The sequence below is a fragment of the Montipora foliosa genome, chromosome 1, assembly GCF_036669935.1.
Source record: "Montipora foliosa isolate CH-2021 chromosome 1, ASM3666993v2, whole genome shotgun sequence".
Taxonomy (NCBI): Eukaryota; Metazoa; Cnidaria; class Anthozoa; order Scleractinia; family Acroporidae; genus Montipora; species Montipora foliosa.
In genome coordinates, this window is record NC_090869.1 from 65,717,569 (window position 1) to 65,735,068 (window position 17,500).

A 17,500-nucleotide genomic window follows, 5' to 3' on the forward strand; every position below is an offset into this window, starting at 1 on the left:
GAGCTATTGACAATCGGGAACGTGGGAAGGGGCCTGGTGCCGTGCCTAGTCCCAGTTTATACAAGTCCGTGTCCATAGGTTAATATAAACAAAAATACAAAAGTCGCAGTCTCTGGGCGCGTTCTGTATTCACAAAATAGGGAGGCCTGAGGACCCATGCATTCAATACACAAATGCACAGTAGCACAAACAACGTTCTTTAGTTTTTACACAAAAAAATCGTTCACTTGTCATCATCATTTTGTTCTTCTTCATCTTGCATTGGGATGGGACGCGGTTGGAACATTCTGTTTAAAGGGGCTAGGTGACGCAATTTTATGTAATTTTGTTTAATTTTGTTAATTATGAGCTCTAAACTTCAAATTGGTAGAGCAAGAGTCTTTCATTTGCAAAATCACGGCCACATAACAACTGAGAAAGATTTTCCAGCTGTGTAAATGACATTTTGATACAGATGGACATAAATTTGAAAAAAGGTGGGCTGACGTTTTTCAAATTTACCCAAATTCAGTCCATTTCAATCCTCTCCGGTTTTGTCCATCCATGTCCCTTCTTAGCTTCCCTGTGTTTTGTTAGAGATCTTCTATAGTTTTGGACAGTTATTTTGATATTTTAGTTAATTCTATGACCATTCAAACAGTGCTGAAATTGCCTAAAATTGCGTGGCCTTGCCCCTTTAATAAAAAGTTCCGTCTCTCCACAGCTGCATCTGTAGCCTCTTCAACATCCATTGAATCCTCCTCTATGAAACGATGTCGGGTTTTCATAACGTCTTCATGCACAGGGTCATGCTTTAGACGTTCAAACCACTGGAAATAGTGCAAGTATAGCCCTCGCAACGTTCTTCTGTAAACGGGTAACAGGGCATTGAAAGCTTTGGCCTCAGCTATCGTTTTAGAGACCCCCTCCTTCAAGAACTTGTTGGCTTTTTTGTCATAGGTTGAACTCAGTGACTCTTCCACCTCTTGGCGCAGAGTTTCCCAGGGATCTTGGTCATCCATTTCCCTGTCACTAACGTCTTCATCCTCAGACTCGATGACCATGTCCGAGTCCGAGTCCGAGTCTTTTTCTTCCTCTTCATCTTGGTTTCGCTCCTCATCTTCTTCACTTCTTTCTTCCGAGGCAGCATAGGGTGGTACTTCCTCAAATATGTCCCCCATGGTTGTGTCTCCCACAGGCTCCTGGTCTATGCGTTTCCAACAACCTCGCCTCTAGTGACGGTCTCTGTTATAAGATGTGCCATACACTCACCCAAAGGGATTGCTCCAAATGAGCATCTCAAGTTTGACGTCCGCTTTTACACTCATTGTGAGTCACGGAGCGAGTGACTCACAATGAGTACCGATGAGTTGTTACTCACCAGCCCTTGGAGTTACTCCCCCCAAAATACTTATTGTGAGTCATGGAGCGAGTGACTCAGAATGAGTTACTCATCAGCCCGTGGAGTGACTCCCCCCAAAATGAGTAGGGAGCACACTGAGGATAAGGATGAGAAATCCTAGGTGCAGCCTAGGTTTACTCTTGCACGAACCAATAAAGGGTGAAACAGCCGCGAAGATCATCATAAACGAGAAGCCACCGAGGAGGACAATGTGGTCTGACTGATCTCCGGTTGCTTTTGTTAAGTGTATCCACAAGACATGGAAGCCACACTCGCAGCACTGATTCAAGAGATCGAAAGATTGAAGCGACAAGTGAAAATCCAGAAAGGGAACAAGCGCGAGCAACTCAAACGATGGCGCACCAAAAACCCGGACAAGGTTAAGGAGCAAAAGAAGAGATGGAGGGACAAGACACGACAAAAAGTGAGAGACCAAAAGAGAGCGGGAGAAACAACCATGACACAACCTCCGCTCGTGGCAACGCCAACCTATACCGAGGAGACACCCTCTGTGGTGACGGTTGCAAACACAGAACCAACGCGACAGCCTAGCCAAAGGACTGAACCAGACGGGGTTAAAGACACCATCCCAAAGGAAGTGCTCGATGGAGTGGCAAGCCCACCGAAGCCAGTGGATGAAATGACAGCAGAAACGATCCTCGCCAGCCGACAAAAGGACAAGATGAAAGCCAAGAGAAGACAATACTACCACGGAAACAAAGCCCGGTGTCAGGCGTATGCGAAACAGTACTATCACAAAAACAAGAAAAAAATCAGGAAAAGACAAAAGCTATGCCATCGACAAAGAGGAACAAGCTCAGAGAGATCCCACTTTGCTCAACGGACGAAACAGAGCCCACACCCCTCGAAACGAATGAAACCCTTGCTGAAACTCCCCTTTGAACATAGGGTGTTACGAGTGGTCTCGAATCAAATAATAAAACCAACTACGTGGATTTAGCTCGTCTCTTTATTTTTCCAAAATACAAACGTGGTCCATTTTTGAGCAAGCGCGGTGTGGGGTGGTGCAAACTTCAGGAACAGAACGGTGAGAAACCCATGAGTAAAATGAGCAACCGATGAGGTACTCCGAGCAACCCCGAGTAAAATGAGCAAATCATAAGCAAACCTGATAAGCAACTCATGAGTAACCTACGATTTCTCACCCTTATCCTCAGTGTGCTCCCTACTCATTTTGGGGAGAGTGACTACAAGGGCTGATGAGTAACTCATTGAGAGTCACTCGCTCCGTGACTCACAATGAGTATAAAAGCAGACGTCAAACTCGCGATGCTCATTTGGAGCAATCCCTTTGGGTGAGTGTATGGCACATCTCTGCCGCTACTGCCACAAACCGTTTAGTCGAGCTTATGACAGAGACCGTCACGAGAGGCGAGGTTGTTGGAAACGCATAGACCAGGAGCCTGTGAGAGACACAACCATGGGGGACATATTTGAGGAAGTACCACCCTATGCTGCCTCGGAAGAAAGAAGTGAAGAAGATGAGGAGCGAAACCAAGATGAAGAGGAAGAAAGAGACTCGGACTCGGACTCGGACAAGGTCATCGAGTCTGAGGACGAAGACGTTAGTGACAGGGAAATGGATGACCAAGATCCCTGGGAAACTCTGCGCCAAGAGGTGGAAGAGTCACTGAGTTCAACCTATGACAAAAAAGCCAACAAGTTCTTGAAGGAGGGGGTCTCTGAAACGATAGCTGAGGCCAAAGCTTTCAATGCCCTGTTACCCGTTTACAGAAGAACGTTGCCAGGGCTATACTTGCACTATTTCCAGTGGTTTGAACGTCTAAAGCATGACCCCGTGCATAAAGACGTTACGAAAACCCGACATCGTTTCATGGAGGAGGATTCAATGGATGTTGAAGAGGCTACAGATGCAGCTGTGGAGAGACGGAAATTTTTATTGAACAGGATGTTCCAACCGCGTCCCATCCCAATGCAAGATGATTAAGGACAAATGATGATGACAAGTGAACGATTTTAAGGTGTACAAACTAAAGAACGTTGTTTGTGCTACTGTGCATTTGTGTATTGAATGCATGGGTCCTCAGGCCTCCCTATTTTGTGAATACAGAATGCGCCCAGAGACTGCGACTTTTGTATTTTTGTTTATAATAACCTATGGACACGGACTTGGATAAACTGGGACTAGGCACGGCACCAGGCCGCCTCCCACGTTCCAGATTGTCAATAGCTCTTTTATTTCTAATTAAATCGTTTCATTCGTAAAAAAGTCCTATTTTTGTCTTGTTTTAAATGATTAGAGTTGGCCTCGTTTCCATTTTCTTAACGTGGGGGGTCTGGGTCCCTGTGACGTCATCCTTTTCAAGCAATCCCCGTGTGTGATGTCATCCCCCCTCGGCCAATCCCGTACGCGACGTCTCTATATAGTTCACAACCCTCCTCTCTTCACCCTCTTTTTACAACATGGTCGCCTGCTGAACGGATCTCCGCCATTTTTTTCCACGTAATCCAACGATGAGAAACGTTCATTTCTACAATGAGGTGTCAAGAACTCTTTTTAAAAAGAGAAATAAGACACGGGACTGTCTCGAAAGCATTCCTAGCACAAACTTGGTGGATGGAGATGAAGTGACCTCTCGCTGCTTGGAGTTTCAAAGAATGGTTCGAGTTCAAAAGCAACAGCTACATGAGCGCCATGAAATGTCGCCTTCCAATGCGCGAAGATATAATCGAAGCGTTCTGGAAAATCTATGAAAATCAAGCTGCTTGGGAGCGTTACTCAAAGCTTCATAGAGCAGAAGAACTGATGCGTGTGTAAAGACAGCCACAGTATCGGTCAACAGAATTGATATTCTAAAATCTTGGCGTGAAGAGTGCAAGATGATGTTTCCCCGAGTAGAACAACACCATATGGTACCCTTTCATGATCGATGGGTGCAAAAAGAGATTACGGACAAAGACAATATTGAAAAGATGAAAGAAAGGAAAAGATTGATTGCGCAAAGCATGTCATTGGAGGGTTTTTGAATAGTTGCAGGGTGTGCGCGTGTGGGGCACCAAAAGACTGAGTAGTGATGTGACTCCTGCGGTTACGATCAAGATCTGCTGCATCATCACTGCCCCAAGGTGGAGTGCTACCATTTTGTGCAGTGAATGCGGGGTCAAAGAGGACTCGACCGGAGCCCCCCCGAGTGCTGCCCGAAGACAATTTCAATTTTATCCCGAACGGTCGTAAACCGGGACGAGGTTAGGCACCAGGCCACCTCCCACTGCAAGTTGTGAATTTCCATGGAACCATTACTCTGTAATTCAGGTTCTTGAAAGTTTCCCTGATATGGTCTAAGGCCTGGTGAGCTTGTACCAGTCATTTGATATGCAGGCATATCTTGATACTCTTGTGGTTCAGTGGAAGGCATCAGACGTTGTAGACTTACAAAGATTACTGCTTTGAAACCCAGGAGGCGGCAATTCCTTTTTAAAACGCGGAACAAGTGGTCGGCGTTCGCTGTTCTTTTTTTTTGGCGGAGATTTAAGCGAAGAAAGTTTAAGTGAAGAAAGTCTCGAGAAAAGTGGAGGAAGGAGAAGAAAAGAAAATTTCGATGAAGAACACCGTTAAAAGCTGAGAGAAATAGAGCGAGAGACAAATCACTTATTGACAACGATTCGCTTTCAGGTAAATGGTTTCCTTCTTAATGCATACCTCGCTACCTCATATAATTTGTAAAACTCGCTAAAAAAACGAAGAAGTCGTGAAAATGTTTGCCATTCCCAAGTTGACAGAGATTCTGGTGTATTTCAACAATCACATTGATAGGCGTTTCGTGTGAAATGGATGTCCAGTCGTGAGCTGCTTTCTTTGTCTGTGAAATGGCAGTCGAGTACGCGAATTGACTACGTTTTGGCTTGACTTTTCAATGAGTAAGAATTTTGCTGTTACTCTAAACTGAAGAGAGAGGGTGTAAAGATGATCAGTAAAACGGAAAATGTTGTGAAAGAGAATACTGTGCATGTCATTTCAGTTTTAGTTGTTGATTAAAATGGTTGGTTATGGTTTGCAAGGCTTGTTTGTTTACTGCTGTCAGCTCAGAGATGTTTAAATATATACTGTACGGAACGGTTGAGAACAAGACGGAAATCTACTTTGTTTGTTTTTGTGAGCCCCCTCTTTTGTAAATATTTGTATATATGAAACCGTTTTTCATGAGGAGAGTGGTTGCCCTTATGGGGATGTACCCTCTCCACTTTTTTTACCTTCGTTTTTCAACATTTCAATTTCATGATTTCCCGTTTGTATATAGTTATCTCATTAAACCGTTTGATTCGGAAAGAAAATATCCTGTCTTGTATTTTCGCTTGAACTGTGAGGTGCCTGGGTCTCTGGTGCTTTTTCTGACCGTAAGGGGCCTGGGACTCTGTGACGTCATCCCTCTCTCGACCCGTGTGACGTCATTGTTTGAATTTTGAATTTTCCGACCGTTACCTTTGTGTCCAGCATGGTTACGCAAAACGCCCCAACCTATTTCCTGAGGGTCCGCACAAGGGAGGTGTCACGTGTCTGTGACGTCATGGTTTGACTGTCCCCCTAAGGTACGTTGGCATGTCCCGTCCAAATTTGAATTTTTCCGCCAACATTTGAATCGACCAATCAGAACGCTCCATTTCCAACCGTCAAAACCGCCGTGAAGTATCCTGTAGCACTACTGCGGTTGAACTTTGTAACCGGCTCTGTAACCCTGCCCGCTTTAAAAACTGAGCCCTAACTGGGGTCCTAGGCCGTAGTTTGTCAACGACAAACGGCGAGTCCCTGCTTGTCGTATTCAGTACATTCAGTGGAGTAGTACGTTAAATGGTTAAACTGAAATATCGTTCAAGCCGAATGGCGCCGAGGAGATGAAATTGTTCATGATCTTGATTGCATGGAAAATGGATTGGGGCAGAAGTGCAGTTCTTGAGCTTTTGATTGGGATAAATAAATTGTCTGCATCGTCAGTTTTGTCTTTCTACTGATAGCATCCATTGCCGGATTAGCATTAGTTGCGCTAGAGGAAATTACCATGATTAAAGTAAAGCGTCATTGCTTCAACTGCAGCGGCGAATTCTATCAACTTCTAAACGCGCTCACTGAAACTCCACGCACCTGCAAATATTTTTTAAGTTCTGCGATATTCATTGTGTGGAAGTCCTTCTTTAATAGTCATCTGCTTAGACATGCTGACCCTGAAACTGGAGCAAACAGGACTGCTTGCTGTTGTTAGATGGACTGATTCAGCGTTTTCGAATTAAAGGCTCACTGACAGAGGAGGCTCGATTTACACACACTCAAATCACATTTATTCGGTTTTATTACTGATCTAGAAGTGCACAAATATATAACAATTTAAATACATGAAGGTATTCGTAATAACCAAATGTGAGGAATACATTTCGTTTCCGTCCGCCTAGGGATCGAAGATGTTCAAAACCTGACTCACCCCCGTAAATCCTGTCGAAGACGGAAGTACCGCGTCCCACATCAAATGCTAATCATCGGAGAGACTTGTGTCTTTGTTGCATCATTTCCATGTCCAACACGAAAAGAAACCACGCCATCTCACTATGTGTTATATGTCCGATCTTCTCGAATGTCCGAACTTTCGAGGTTTGTTTACATGAAAAGTCACGTGACACTGCAGGTGAAAGCTAGCGCTCAGAAGGTCAATTAGACAACGTAAAGAACAACGCTCAAATGGTGAGACTGCTCCTCTTGCTTTTTCTCGTACACATCTTTATCATCCTTATCATAGTAACAGACCCCACACAACCAACCGTCAACCATCAGTCACAAACCACAGTGGTAATCAAGACACCATTATCAACACTTCTGTCAAAAATTTCTTATCCTCACGCAACCACAGACGCAGCTGCAGATGTAAAAACAAATACAAACACTGCAGACATTGTAACCGCAATATACAACAGGACACTGCTGCTGTCGTTAACTTAAGCAACACCACTCTTACTCAAGCCGAATCTCAATTGCTCGCTAAAGGGTTATCGTTTTGTCTCACCCCACGTTTCATAAACTGGACCGAAGTCAGCGTCGACTTCAATGACTTCAGCTGTCACATGCGACTCCTCGAATACTTCCACGACTTTGCCGCACAACCTGAGCCTAATCTATTTCGTACCAAAAGAACTTGGACTCCGCCTCCTTACAGAAAGCCCATGAGAGCCGGCTCTTGATACCTTGCTTTACGCAGTAGTAAAGGACATACTTATTAACATGACACCCCGTATTATACGTGACAACGTGACCGAACTCGAACGACGAGCTATCACAACACTTAAAAGACGTGACGACATCGTCATTAAGTCAGCAAACAAAGGATCAGCTATTGTCATTGTGGACAAAAACTGGTACTTTAACGAATGCCTTCGACAACGTAATGACACTTCATTCTACAGACCTCTCGACAACGATATCACCGATGACATCGAAAAACGCGTCACTTTATACAGTGAACGAATGGTTCGTGACCAAATAATCAACAGTGACACCAAAGGCTTTTTAATAAAAACCAATCCTAGCTAATCCTAAGACCAGACGCTTTTACATTTTACCTAAAATGCATAAACAGAAATTTCCGGACGACCCATAGTCTCTAGCAACAGCCACTCCACTGAACGTCTTTCACAATTCGTCGACCATCATCTTAAACTCCTGGTTCATACCACTCAGTCATTCATTAAAGACACCACGCATTTTCTCAACAAACTTCAACAACTGGAACAACTACCTGACAATACCTCTCTTGTTACTCTTGGCGTGTCATCTCTCTCCACCAACATTCCACATAATGAGGCCATCGACGCGTGTTGACAGTTTCTCAATACCCGCACAGATTCTACTATCAAGACTGAAACACTCTGTGACCTCATACGTATGTTTCTCACTATGAATAACTTTTCTTTCAATGGCATACACTACTTACACATACACGGTACCGCTATGGGTATAAGAATGACTCCTTCATACGCCAACCTTTTTCTTGCAAAATTTGAAACCAACGCTTTAACACACGCTCCTCACAAACCTCACATATGGTGGCGCTACATAGACGACATCTTTATGATATGGACACATTCAGTGGAGAACCGCAACAATTTCACAACTTGCCAAAACGGAATTCACCCTACCATCAAATTTACATTCAATCATTCGTTCACATCCATATCTCTTTTAGATATCAACGTTTCCATCCTCAACGGCACAATTACCACTGACTTATACACCAAACCTACTCACAAACATCAGTACCTGTTACATTCTTCATACCACCCTATACACACCAAACGTTCTATTTCCTTTAGCTTAGCTCTCAGACTTCGCCGCATTTGCTCCACAAACGAAACATTCACCCTTCTCACCAATGAACTCATCACATATCTCCACGAAAGTGGTTACAATCTCCACTTCCTCGCAAAGAAGAAATAAGACGAGTACACAAAATTCCACGAGACGAGGCACTTTCACCCAAAGATACTTCTACCGACACACTCAAAAAACCAGAATGTGTTCCTTTTCTTATAACTTTACAATTCAGCTCTTCACTCCATTGCGTCTATTATTCGTAAGCACTTCAGCATTCTTACTTCATCGCCTCGTCGCCACAATGTCATCAAAAGTATTCCCCTTGTAGCTTTTCGTCGTAGTAGCAACCTCAAAAATTACCTTGTTCGTGCCAAACTACACGATCCCACCGCGCAACAAAATCAACCAAGGGGTTCTTACCGATGTGGCAATAACTGTTCTACATGCACCTATTTTACTGATAGACAACCTAGGTACACATTCACATGCCACAGGCTAAACAAGACAAATCACGCATAACATCAACTGCAATTCAAAAAATGTCATCTACATGGCATGGATGGTACAGTGCAATCGTTGCCTTAAACAATACATTGGAGAAACCAAACGAAGACTTAAAGAACGTTTTAACGAGCACCGTAGACCAGTCGACAAACGAACCAACGTCTCCAAGCCTACCACAGTTTCAGAACACTTCCTCACTAATAATCACACCGCCAAAGACATTTCACTTATTCCCCTCGAGCTCATTCATTCCAATCGTGACCGTGTACGCAAAGCAAGAGAACATAGCAAACACTCTTGAACCTTAAGGTCTCAATAAGAAAGATGAAATGTAATCCAAAATTTCCCTTATATTTCTTTACTGTTATATAATTTCAATTATCATTTCTTATTATTATTGTACCGTAAAACCCTGATGAAGAAAGGTCAAGAAAGGCAGTGCCCTTCGAAATATTGGCTTTTTTCAATTATTCCTTCACCGTTATATCAGCCTTGCTCTTTTTAGTTTTTTATTTACTACTTGTAGCTTTTCTTGTCTTGGCCACGGCAGATTGAAACAGTTTGTAAGGAACTAAACCAGGATTACGGAACCAGACCGAACTTCGAATACAGGATGATAAGTTGTTGAACTGTGATTTGTAATAGTTTTTCGGATGATTTAGAACTGATCTTGTAATTTTTGGATGAACGGAATTAAGGAAGCAAGCAAAACTGTGGGATTTGAATAAAGTCACTTTCAAAAAATAAATAAATAATCCCGTACCCTGATTACCCCTGATATGGCTTCGTTGTTTGCATTTGCAAATTTAGTAACATTAATAATAAGAGTTTTTACAAGAAACAACTTCAAGTCTCTCACTCCTACATATTACAGATTTATCTTTCTGTTAATGTCTCGCCATTTTCCGAAGATTACCTGTATTTGAAGTTCACTGTAACTGGACAATCTGTGTTAACTGTTTTTGCATCCCACGGATACGCCCTATAGGCGTCTTGTTGTATTTTTAGTTGGCATCTCTTATGAAAAAATCGATATTGGTGTTGCCTTATCGATTAGTTTACATCTGAGTGAGTGACAAATTTGCACATCTGATTCTTAACGATAGTCGTTTATATGCGTCGCGTATCCACGACTTGCAATGGAGCTTTTTTTTTTCTTTTATTCCCCATTGTACTTTCAAGAACAAGCAAACAAAAATGTCTCGCCACAATCACACCCCCAATCTCAGCCACGTTCTGATCACGTACAAACCGAGCTGGATACGTTTAAATTTGTGTTGCCTAGTTTCTAAGACTGCCTAAAGGCAAAATAGAGTGATTTTACGTCGTGAGCAATAATTGACAAAGGGTGTGTTTGACACATTTACGGTTGCAGGTGCTTAGTAAGAGCGTAAGGATTCACGGCCCCAATTGCACCCTCCTCTTCGACACTTTGAGACTACGCTTCCACTTTGCAGCTTTTGACTCTCAAGGAAACATCAACCTCTTCAAGATGAAGCTGTGGTTCGTTGCTGCCACACTTTTCTCCGCTGCGCTTCCAGCCGGTAAGTGATTTCATCCCAAAATGCATTTTTCATCCGCACCCTTTCTGTTTGCAGCGAGGTAATGGAAGGCGAAGCTTTCCGTGTAAATCATGTCAGACTCAGCTCTAGCGCAGTAAAACAGAGAATAAGTGATGTTACATATCCCTTTGTTGCTAGTCCCCACGATTAATTCGAGCCTTCTGACAAAGAGTGATCCACGAAACAAAACAAAAAAGCCAATTTCAGCTGCAACCTTCGTCGCTGAAAATCTTATCTATCATTTAATAATGGCTCCCTGTCAGAATCGAGAATCATCCGTCAACGACCATTTTGGCGGATCGCTCATATTTTGCCCAAAGATACCCATTAGTGAATTGCTTTCAAACATCATATTTACAGAAAAAAGTAAAATCGTTCTCTGGTTCTTTGATGTAGGGAAGGACTGCAAAGTTGCGTCGGTTTGTTGGCTCAACCCATTTAAAAAACATACCAACCAACTAAATGGGTTGAGCCAACAAACCGACGCAACTTTGCAGTCCTTCCCTACATCAAAGGCATCACGGAACCTCTCACAAGAATCCTCAAGGAACACGACATCCAAGTCACTAGCAGACCAGTTAAAACTTTACAGCAGCATTTCCCTATCCCTAAGTTTCGACCTGCCGAAGACGACCAGTGCAATGTCATCTATAAAATTCCATGCGCATCTTGCCCGTGGAGCTACATTGGCGAAACTAAAAGATCCTTTACTACTAGGAGAAAGGAACATATGAGGAACTTAAAGCATTGTACTAAAGGCTCAAATGTCGCAAAACACGCGTGGACTTTTAATCATGATATTGACTTTAACAATTCTAAAATCATTGACAAAGCGAACAACCGGAGCAGAAAGACATTGGAGTCATGGCACACGGCAAAAACTGTAGGGGCAGACAACAATTCGTGCCCGCTCCCAAGACAATATCACATTCTCTTAAAGAAACACTAATTTTCTTAGCATTTTAAACATTCTTTCCACTACATGCTTTTACCCTTTAATTTATGCGAATTTTTCGTTATATTTAAATTTCTTTCGCTTTTAGGCTTCACACATTTTTATCCGTTGAAGGCAGCAGTTCAGTCTGTCGAAAGCTCATAGTTCTTTCAAAACTTTTTACCAGAGAACGATTTTACTTTTTTCTTAATATGAATCCTGGTAACGGATCTTCAATATTTTTATCATATTTACAAGTTCCAATGAACTATTTACAGGGGCACCCAACGACCAATTTGTTGTAAAATGTATTATTATACCCCAGTTAATGAAAATAAATGTTATTAAGGCATTTTCAGGTGTTTTTCAGTGTTGCTGGGAAAACATTATCTGTTCCTTTTTCCCAGCAAGACACACAAGAAATTTCCCAGCCAGCTAGATAAAATTGGTTGGTTTCCCAGCCAGCTGATCAAATTTATTTCCCAGCCAGGAATTCCGCGCGCTTTCAAATCCCTCGATCCAAAACGACCGAACAAAAGCGACAAAACCGGGACAAAACAGGCTTTTTCCGCTAGCGCAATCACTCTGACCAGCCGTCGTATGTTTGTGACCACTCTCTGGGAGAGGTAAGGGGTTCTTTTTTTTTATTTTATTTTAGTGGTCCTCAGTCTTCAGAGTTTCTACAGCCAGCTCGGGTTGAAATGCTAGAAAAAGTCAGTAATTCCCAGGCAAAACCTCTATCAATAACAAAATTTCCCAGCCAGCTCATCGAAACACCTGTATTTTTGCCAGCCGGCAAGATTCCTCTGGGGAACAGATAATGTGAGGAACAGATTCGTTGGGTGCGCCTGATTTGTTGCCGTCAAAACCCGTTACAGGTTGAATTCGTTTTTACCTAGGTTGAATACGCACTCAGATGGACTGAAAAAACTTTTTTTGGAGCCTAAATTAAGCCTAGGGAAGAATTAGGGTCAGCAACGACTTAGGATAAGTTTTTGCTATTAGAGCGGTTTTCAATTGAGTGTCGAAAGTAATAGACCCATATCGCTCAATGTCCAAACAAAAGATTTTGCCCGTCGAACCTCTCATTCAATGTGAGGCTGGACGGGCAAAGACAATGCAAAGACAAAGCCTTTATTCCCCAAGGACTCCAAAATGGCCGCCGAGTGATAAAGGCGAATTAGCGAATTGCTTTGGTTTTGCATTTCTTCACTCAGTGATTGGTTCAAAGTTCTCGATCCACTTTTTCAACCAATCAGAAGTGAAACCAAAACCAATCGTGGCTCGCGCGTGCACATTTTCCCGCGCTTTGTGTTGGCTAGGTGTAATTACTTCGAGTTTTGATTGGTTTACTGGATTGTCTCCGTCCTTTTTGATTGGCCAAAATAACTACTTTGGTTTTGGTTTTACAAGCCTCTGCATGAGAGACCGGGGCAGACTTGGAAATGAAGGTCGGCCGATTTCGCTTAAAATTGGTACACAACGTACTTATGTCGACTTAGGTAATATGCCAAAGTTTCAGCTTCAACGACTTTTTTTTTAGCTTAGTTCTGGATATCAGCCTCTCAGGGGTCCCCAGAGGCTGATTTTCAGTGCAATTTTGGCCACTTTTAAATCTCTCTTTTAGCAACATGAAATTAATTTCAGGCAAAAACAAAACCATTTTTTAAATCCCTATCCTTAGGCTTTTATGGGTGAGAACATTAGCTCATGGAAAATTTTCCCTAGCTTGTGGCTGTTATGACAACTTTGGTCATATTTGAAGCGTATGGGAAGCAACCGGAAATGGACTGTTTTTCAGACCAAATATTTTCCATGCCCATGTTTTATATCTTGAGGTATTAGTATCCCTGCAAAGTTCAGCCCTTAGTTTAATAATATCAAGAAAAAAATACTAAGGTTGAGGCTTTTTACTAAGAAAAAAACTTACGAGAAGATGGCTAACCAGACCACTTCCGGTTAAAGTTTCAACAAAGCGTGTCTGCAAAAATCAGCCATTTAATTTCGATTAACCTTCCAAGTTATGGTTAAAAGAGACTCTGAAGTTAATTGTCACCGAAAAGACTTGCCGTTAATAAGAAATTTTTATGTGATTGTTTTAGGACCGATCAGATAGTGTTCCGACAGCGGTTATAAATTTCTTGAAAGAAGAAGTCTTGAAAATTACGGACAATAGAGCCGCTGCGAAAACTCTTTATTTACAGGGACACCCAACGACCAATTTGTTGTAAAATGTATTATTATACCCCAGTTAATGAAAATAAATGTTATTAAGGCATTTTCAGGTGTTTTTCAGTGTTGCTGGGAAAACATTATCTGTTCCTTTTACCCAGCAAGACACACAAGAAATTTCCCAGCCAGCTAGATAAAATTGGTTGGTTTCCCAGCCAGCTGTTCAAATTTATTTCCCAGCCAGGAATTTCCGTGCGTTTTCAAATCCCTCGATCCAAAACGACCGAACAAAAGCGACAAAACCGGGACAAAGTAGGTTTTTTCCGGTATGTTTGTCACTACTCTCTGGGATAGGGAGGAGGTTCTTTTTTTTTTTTTTTTTAAGTCGTCCTCAGTCTTCAGAGTTTCTACAGCCAGCTCGGGTTGAAATGCTAGAAAAAGTCAGTAATTCCCAGGCAAAACCTCTATCAATAACAAAATTCCCCAGCCAGCTCATCGAAACACCTGTATTTTTTTGCCAGCCAGCAAGATTCCTCTGGGGAACAGATAATGTGTATTTATTATTCAATTCAAACACATTTTAATAAATACTGGTTTATGCAAGAGATTTTTCTATCACGATTTCAAAACGAAACTTGCGTTCGATTGACCGTATTCCGGAATAGGAATACATGGAATGGAAGTTAGAAATCCTTCGTTTTCACGGATATTCACATTAAAATTGTCAAACACTATTTTATGCATATCTTTATTATCCTTGATGTCCATAATGTTCGCTTAGTAAAATATATTCTATATACAAGGCTAAAAGTTAAAAAATTAAAATATTCAAACCAAACGTTTTCGGCTGTTTGCCATCAACAATGATGAAAACGTTTGGTTTGAATATTTTATTTTTTTAACTTTTAGCCTTGTATATAGAATATATTTATTATCCTTGTTGCTTCAAAACGCCAAACATACTGTTTTAAATCTTCACTCCACATGATCTTATTCCGGAATAGGGTCAATCGAACGCACCCTAAATATGTTCACACGATGAGTTGTTAATCCTTTTTAAAGAGGTACAAGAAATGTACTCCACTGTACTGCGAAAGTTTTGTGTCGCTGTTTACATTACTGTTTCGATACTGTTTTGTTCGGGTCTTGACAAACTGCAAGCCATGCGAGTCTCTCTCATTTAAGGCTAAGTACCCATTTCAAAAAGCGCTGATAAACAGTATTTAAGTCTAAGAACCCTTTTTAAAACGGTTAGCTTTCACGGTTAACTGTGTGACTCGCATGTTGACTCGCATGGCTCGCTGCTCGCATGATTCGTACCAAGAACCATAATATTATGGCTCTTGATGTTGTTCAATTTTATTTCGGAAAAAAAAGCTCGCGCCAGCTCGATTTGTAAACGATTTCTGTTCCCCGAAAGTAGCGACCCCAAAAGGCTGCTAATTCCGAAAGTAACGAGGGTCGCTACTATCGGAACTCTACGGTATCAATTTCAACCTAGTTGAAAATAAAATGACCTAGGTTGAAATTAAAATTAACCTAAATGTAAATTTAACTGTAACATAGCAATATCATAATTCAAATGTATTATTTGATGTGTTAAACAATGTTTAAAATACAAAGTGTAACATTTCGGTGGCAGTGGCGGTTTTTTTTGGTAGGGGGGGGGGTCATGCCAAAAAGTATTGCCTGATGAGGGGGGCCATGCAAGAAAAGTTCGGGTGGCTGGGGGGGGCCATACAATTTCCAAACGACTCTTCCCCAACGGAAAACAACGGAAAACCAACGGCAGAATTTTTTTCTTATTCATTTGTTATCTAAGCATTCCTTATCCTGTGTTTTTCAGTGTTGAGTTTGAAGTGCTACAAATGCTCCAGTCCCGAGTCATGGGATAAATGCGAAGGAGAAAGCACGACCTGCCCGGCTCTGCTTGCTGATCAATGTGTTAAGGTTTATTTTAAACTTGGCCCAGTGGAAACGTTCTCCAAATCTTGTGGATCCGATGCTTCCTGCATACAGGAAACCAACCCTCTCTGTAAAGACGCCAGTGGATCGTTTGAGTGCAAAATCGACTGCTGCAAAGGTGACCTCTGCAATGCTGGCACAGCAACCCGCATCAGTGGTATTCTGTTACTGTCATGCGCCTTGGCCTCGCTGATGATCATTTTCAAAGCTTGAAACTTGACCGAGGTTGAGGTCCAACACGACTCAAGATCAAGGCTGCAACTATCATATGCTTTTTTAAAGGATGTCGGTAGTGAATTTGGATAGGACTTTTTGCTTAGGACACGTAGAAGTAGAGAGAGGATGCTAGTCCATCATAGTCTGGCACGTATTGTGTTTATTAGTTACAGCAAAATAGAGGCGCTTTTTTTTTTTTAAATGATGCAGCTCTGGAAAAATAAAAAGTTGTTTCTGACAACTTTTCCTTAAAGAGTCTCTGATTTTTAATCCTTTAACTCCTAAAAGTGATTAACATGAAACTTCTCCGTATAATTTCCATTCATTATCGAGCAAAGAGGTAACAAAAGTACTTATGTACTCAAAGTAGAAATTGTTATTCTGATCTAGCACCAAATTCTCATAACTAAGTTATAAGGAAACGTGTAGCAGCTAGAGGGGAAAATTAACAATCATCTTGGAAGTTTAATGGTTATTCAGCACTAAAAGATTCCACTTCTCCAACCCTCCCCCAACCCCCCCCCCCCCCGCCTTCCCCTCCTTGGGGTTGACCTGACCACGTGTGTTAAATTTACCTCACATCTATTTCGGGCCTTGTTTGGCTTGTGAACAGTATTCCAACTCCACAAGTTTCCACCGGTTTTGATTTGATTGGAACTTTTGGTTCCAAGTTTATGAAATTCACCAATAGTAACTTCGGTGATCTCTTCAAAAACTCCAGAGAAGAGTAATCCAAAGATTAACCACTATGCAGTTCATACTGTGATTTGTAGACCCGCTACTGTACAGCTTTATCTTCTTTTCGTAGAAACTATGACAATCGGTATACGAATATAAATTGCTCTGTGATCACTCCAGTATTGTTGAGTCACTCAGTAATTTTGAAACAAACCAAATGAAACCAACATGAAACAGTGGCGACTTGTCTCCTGAACCAGAGCTTCGAGATGGTGCTTTTTGTTTCGGGCTGAATTTTAATATATTTTTTGCGCTGCCACTGTGGTCTACTGTGAACTCACTGTCCACCAGTTTCAATTTCAATTTGCCTTTTTTGGGAACGTTTGCATTCTGCAAACTTCAATATTTACTGACTATAAACTTTCCTCTAGTATTTCTTGCCCAGCACTTTTCTAATGATTCTGATTCCGTTTCTGAGGATTAAAACATCTATAATATCTAAATCTTTCAACTGTAGAATCACGACTAGCTACGACTTTTAGCTGTGCATGGATAATTCCCAGAGATCTAGAGTTCGAAGTCTATTAGATCTGTTTTATTTGTAGGAAAAGCTTACAAACTGCATGAAAATTTCATCAGCTTTGAGCGTAGTCATATTTTTTTGTTGTCATTTTGCTCAGTAACTTTCTTCGAAAGTATCGTACAAATTTTCCTAATTTACTCTCCACCGTGACACTCTGAATAGATGTGGAGAC

The 17,500-nt window shown here is 41.7% G+C and overlaps 1 protein-coding gene across 1 annotated transcript in view; it reads left to right on the top strand.

The window, feature by feature from the left end:
• Nucleotides 1-16,215, top strand: part of LOC137980388 (uncharacterized) — a 28,497-nt gene extending 12,282 nt beyond the window's left edge. The window contains exons 2-3 of the mRNA XM_068827833.1: nt 10,594-10,762; nt 15,733-16,215. Of these exons, the coding sequence (XP_068683934.1) occupies nt 10,594-10,762; nt 15,733-16,064 (501 nt within the window). The 3' untranslated portion in view covers nt 16,065-16,215. The remainder of the gene's footprint in view (nt 1-10,593; nt 10,763-15,732) is intronic.
• The last annotated feature ends 1,285 nt before the right edge of the window (nt 16,216-17,500 follow it).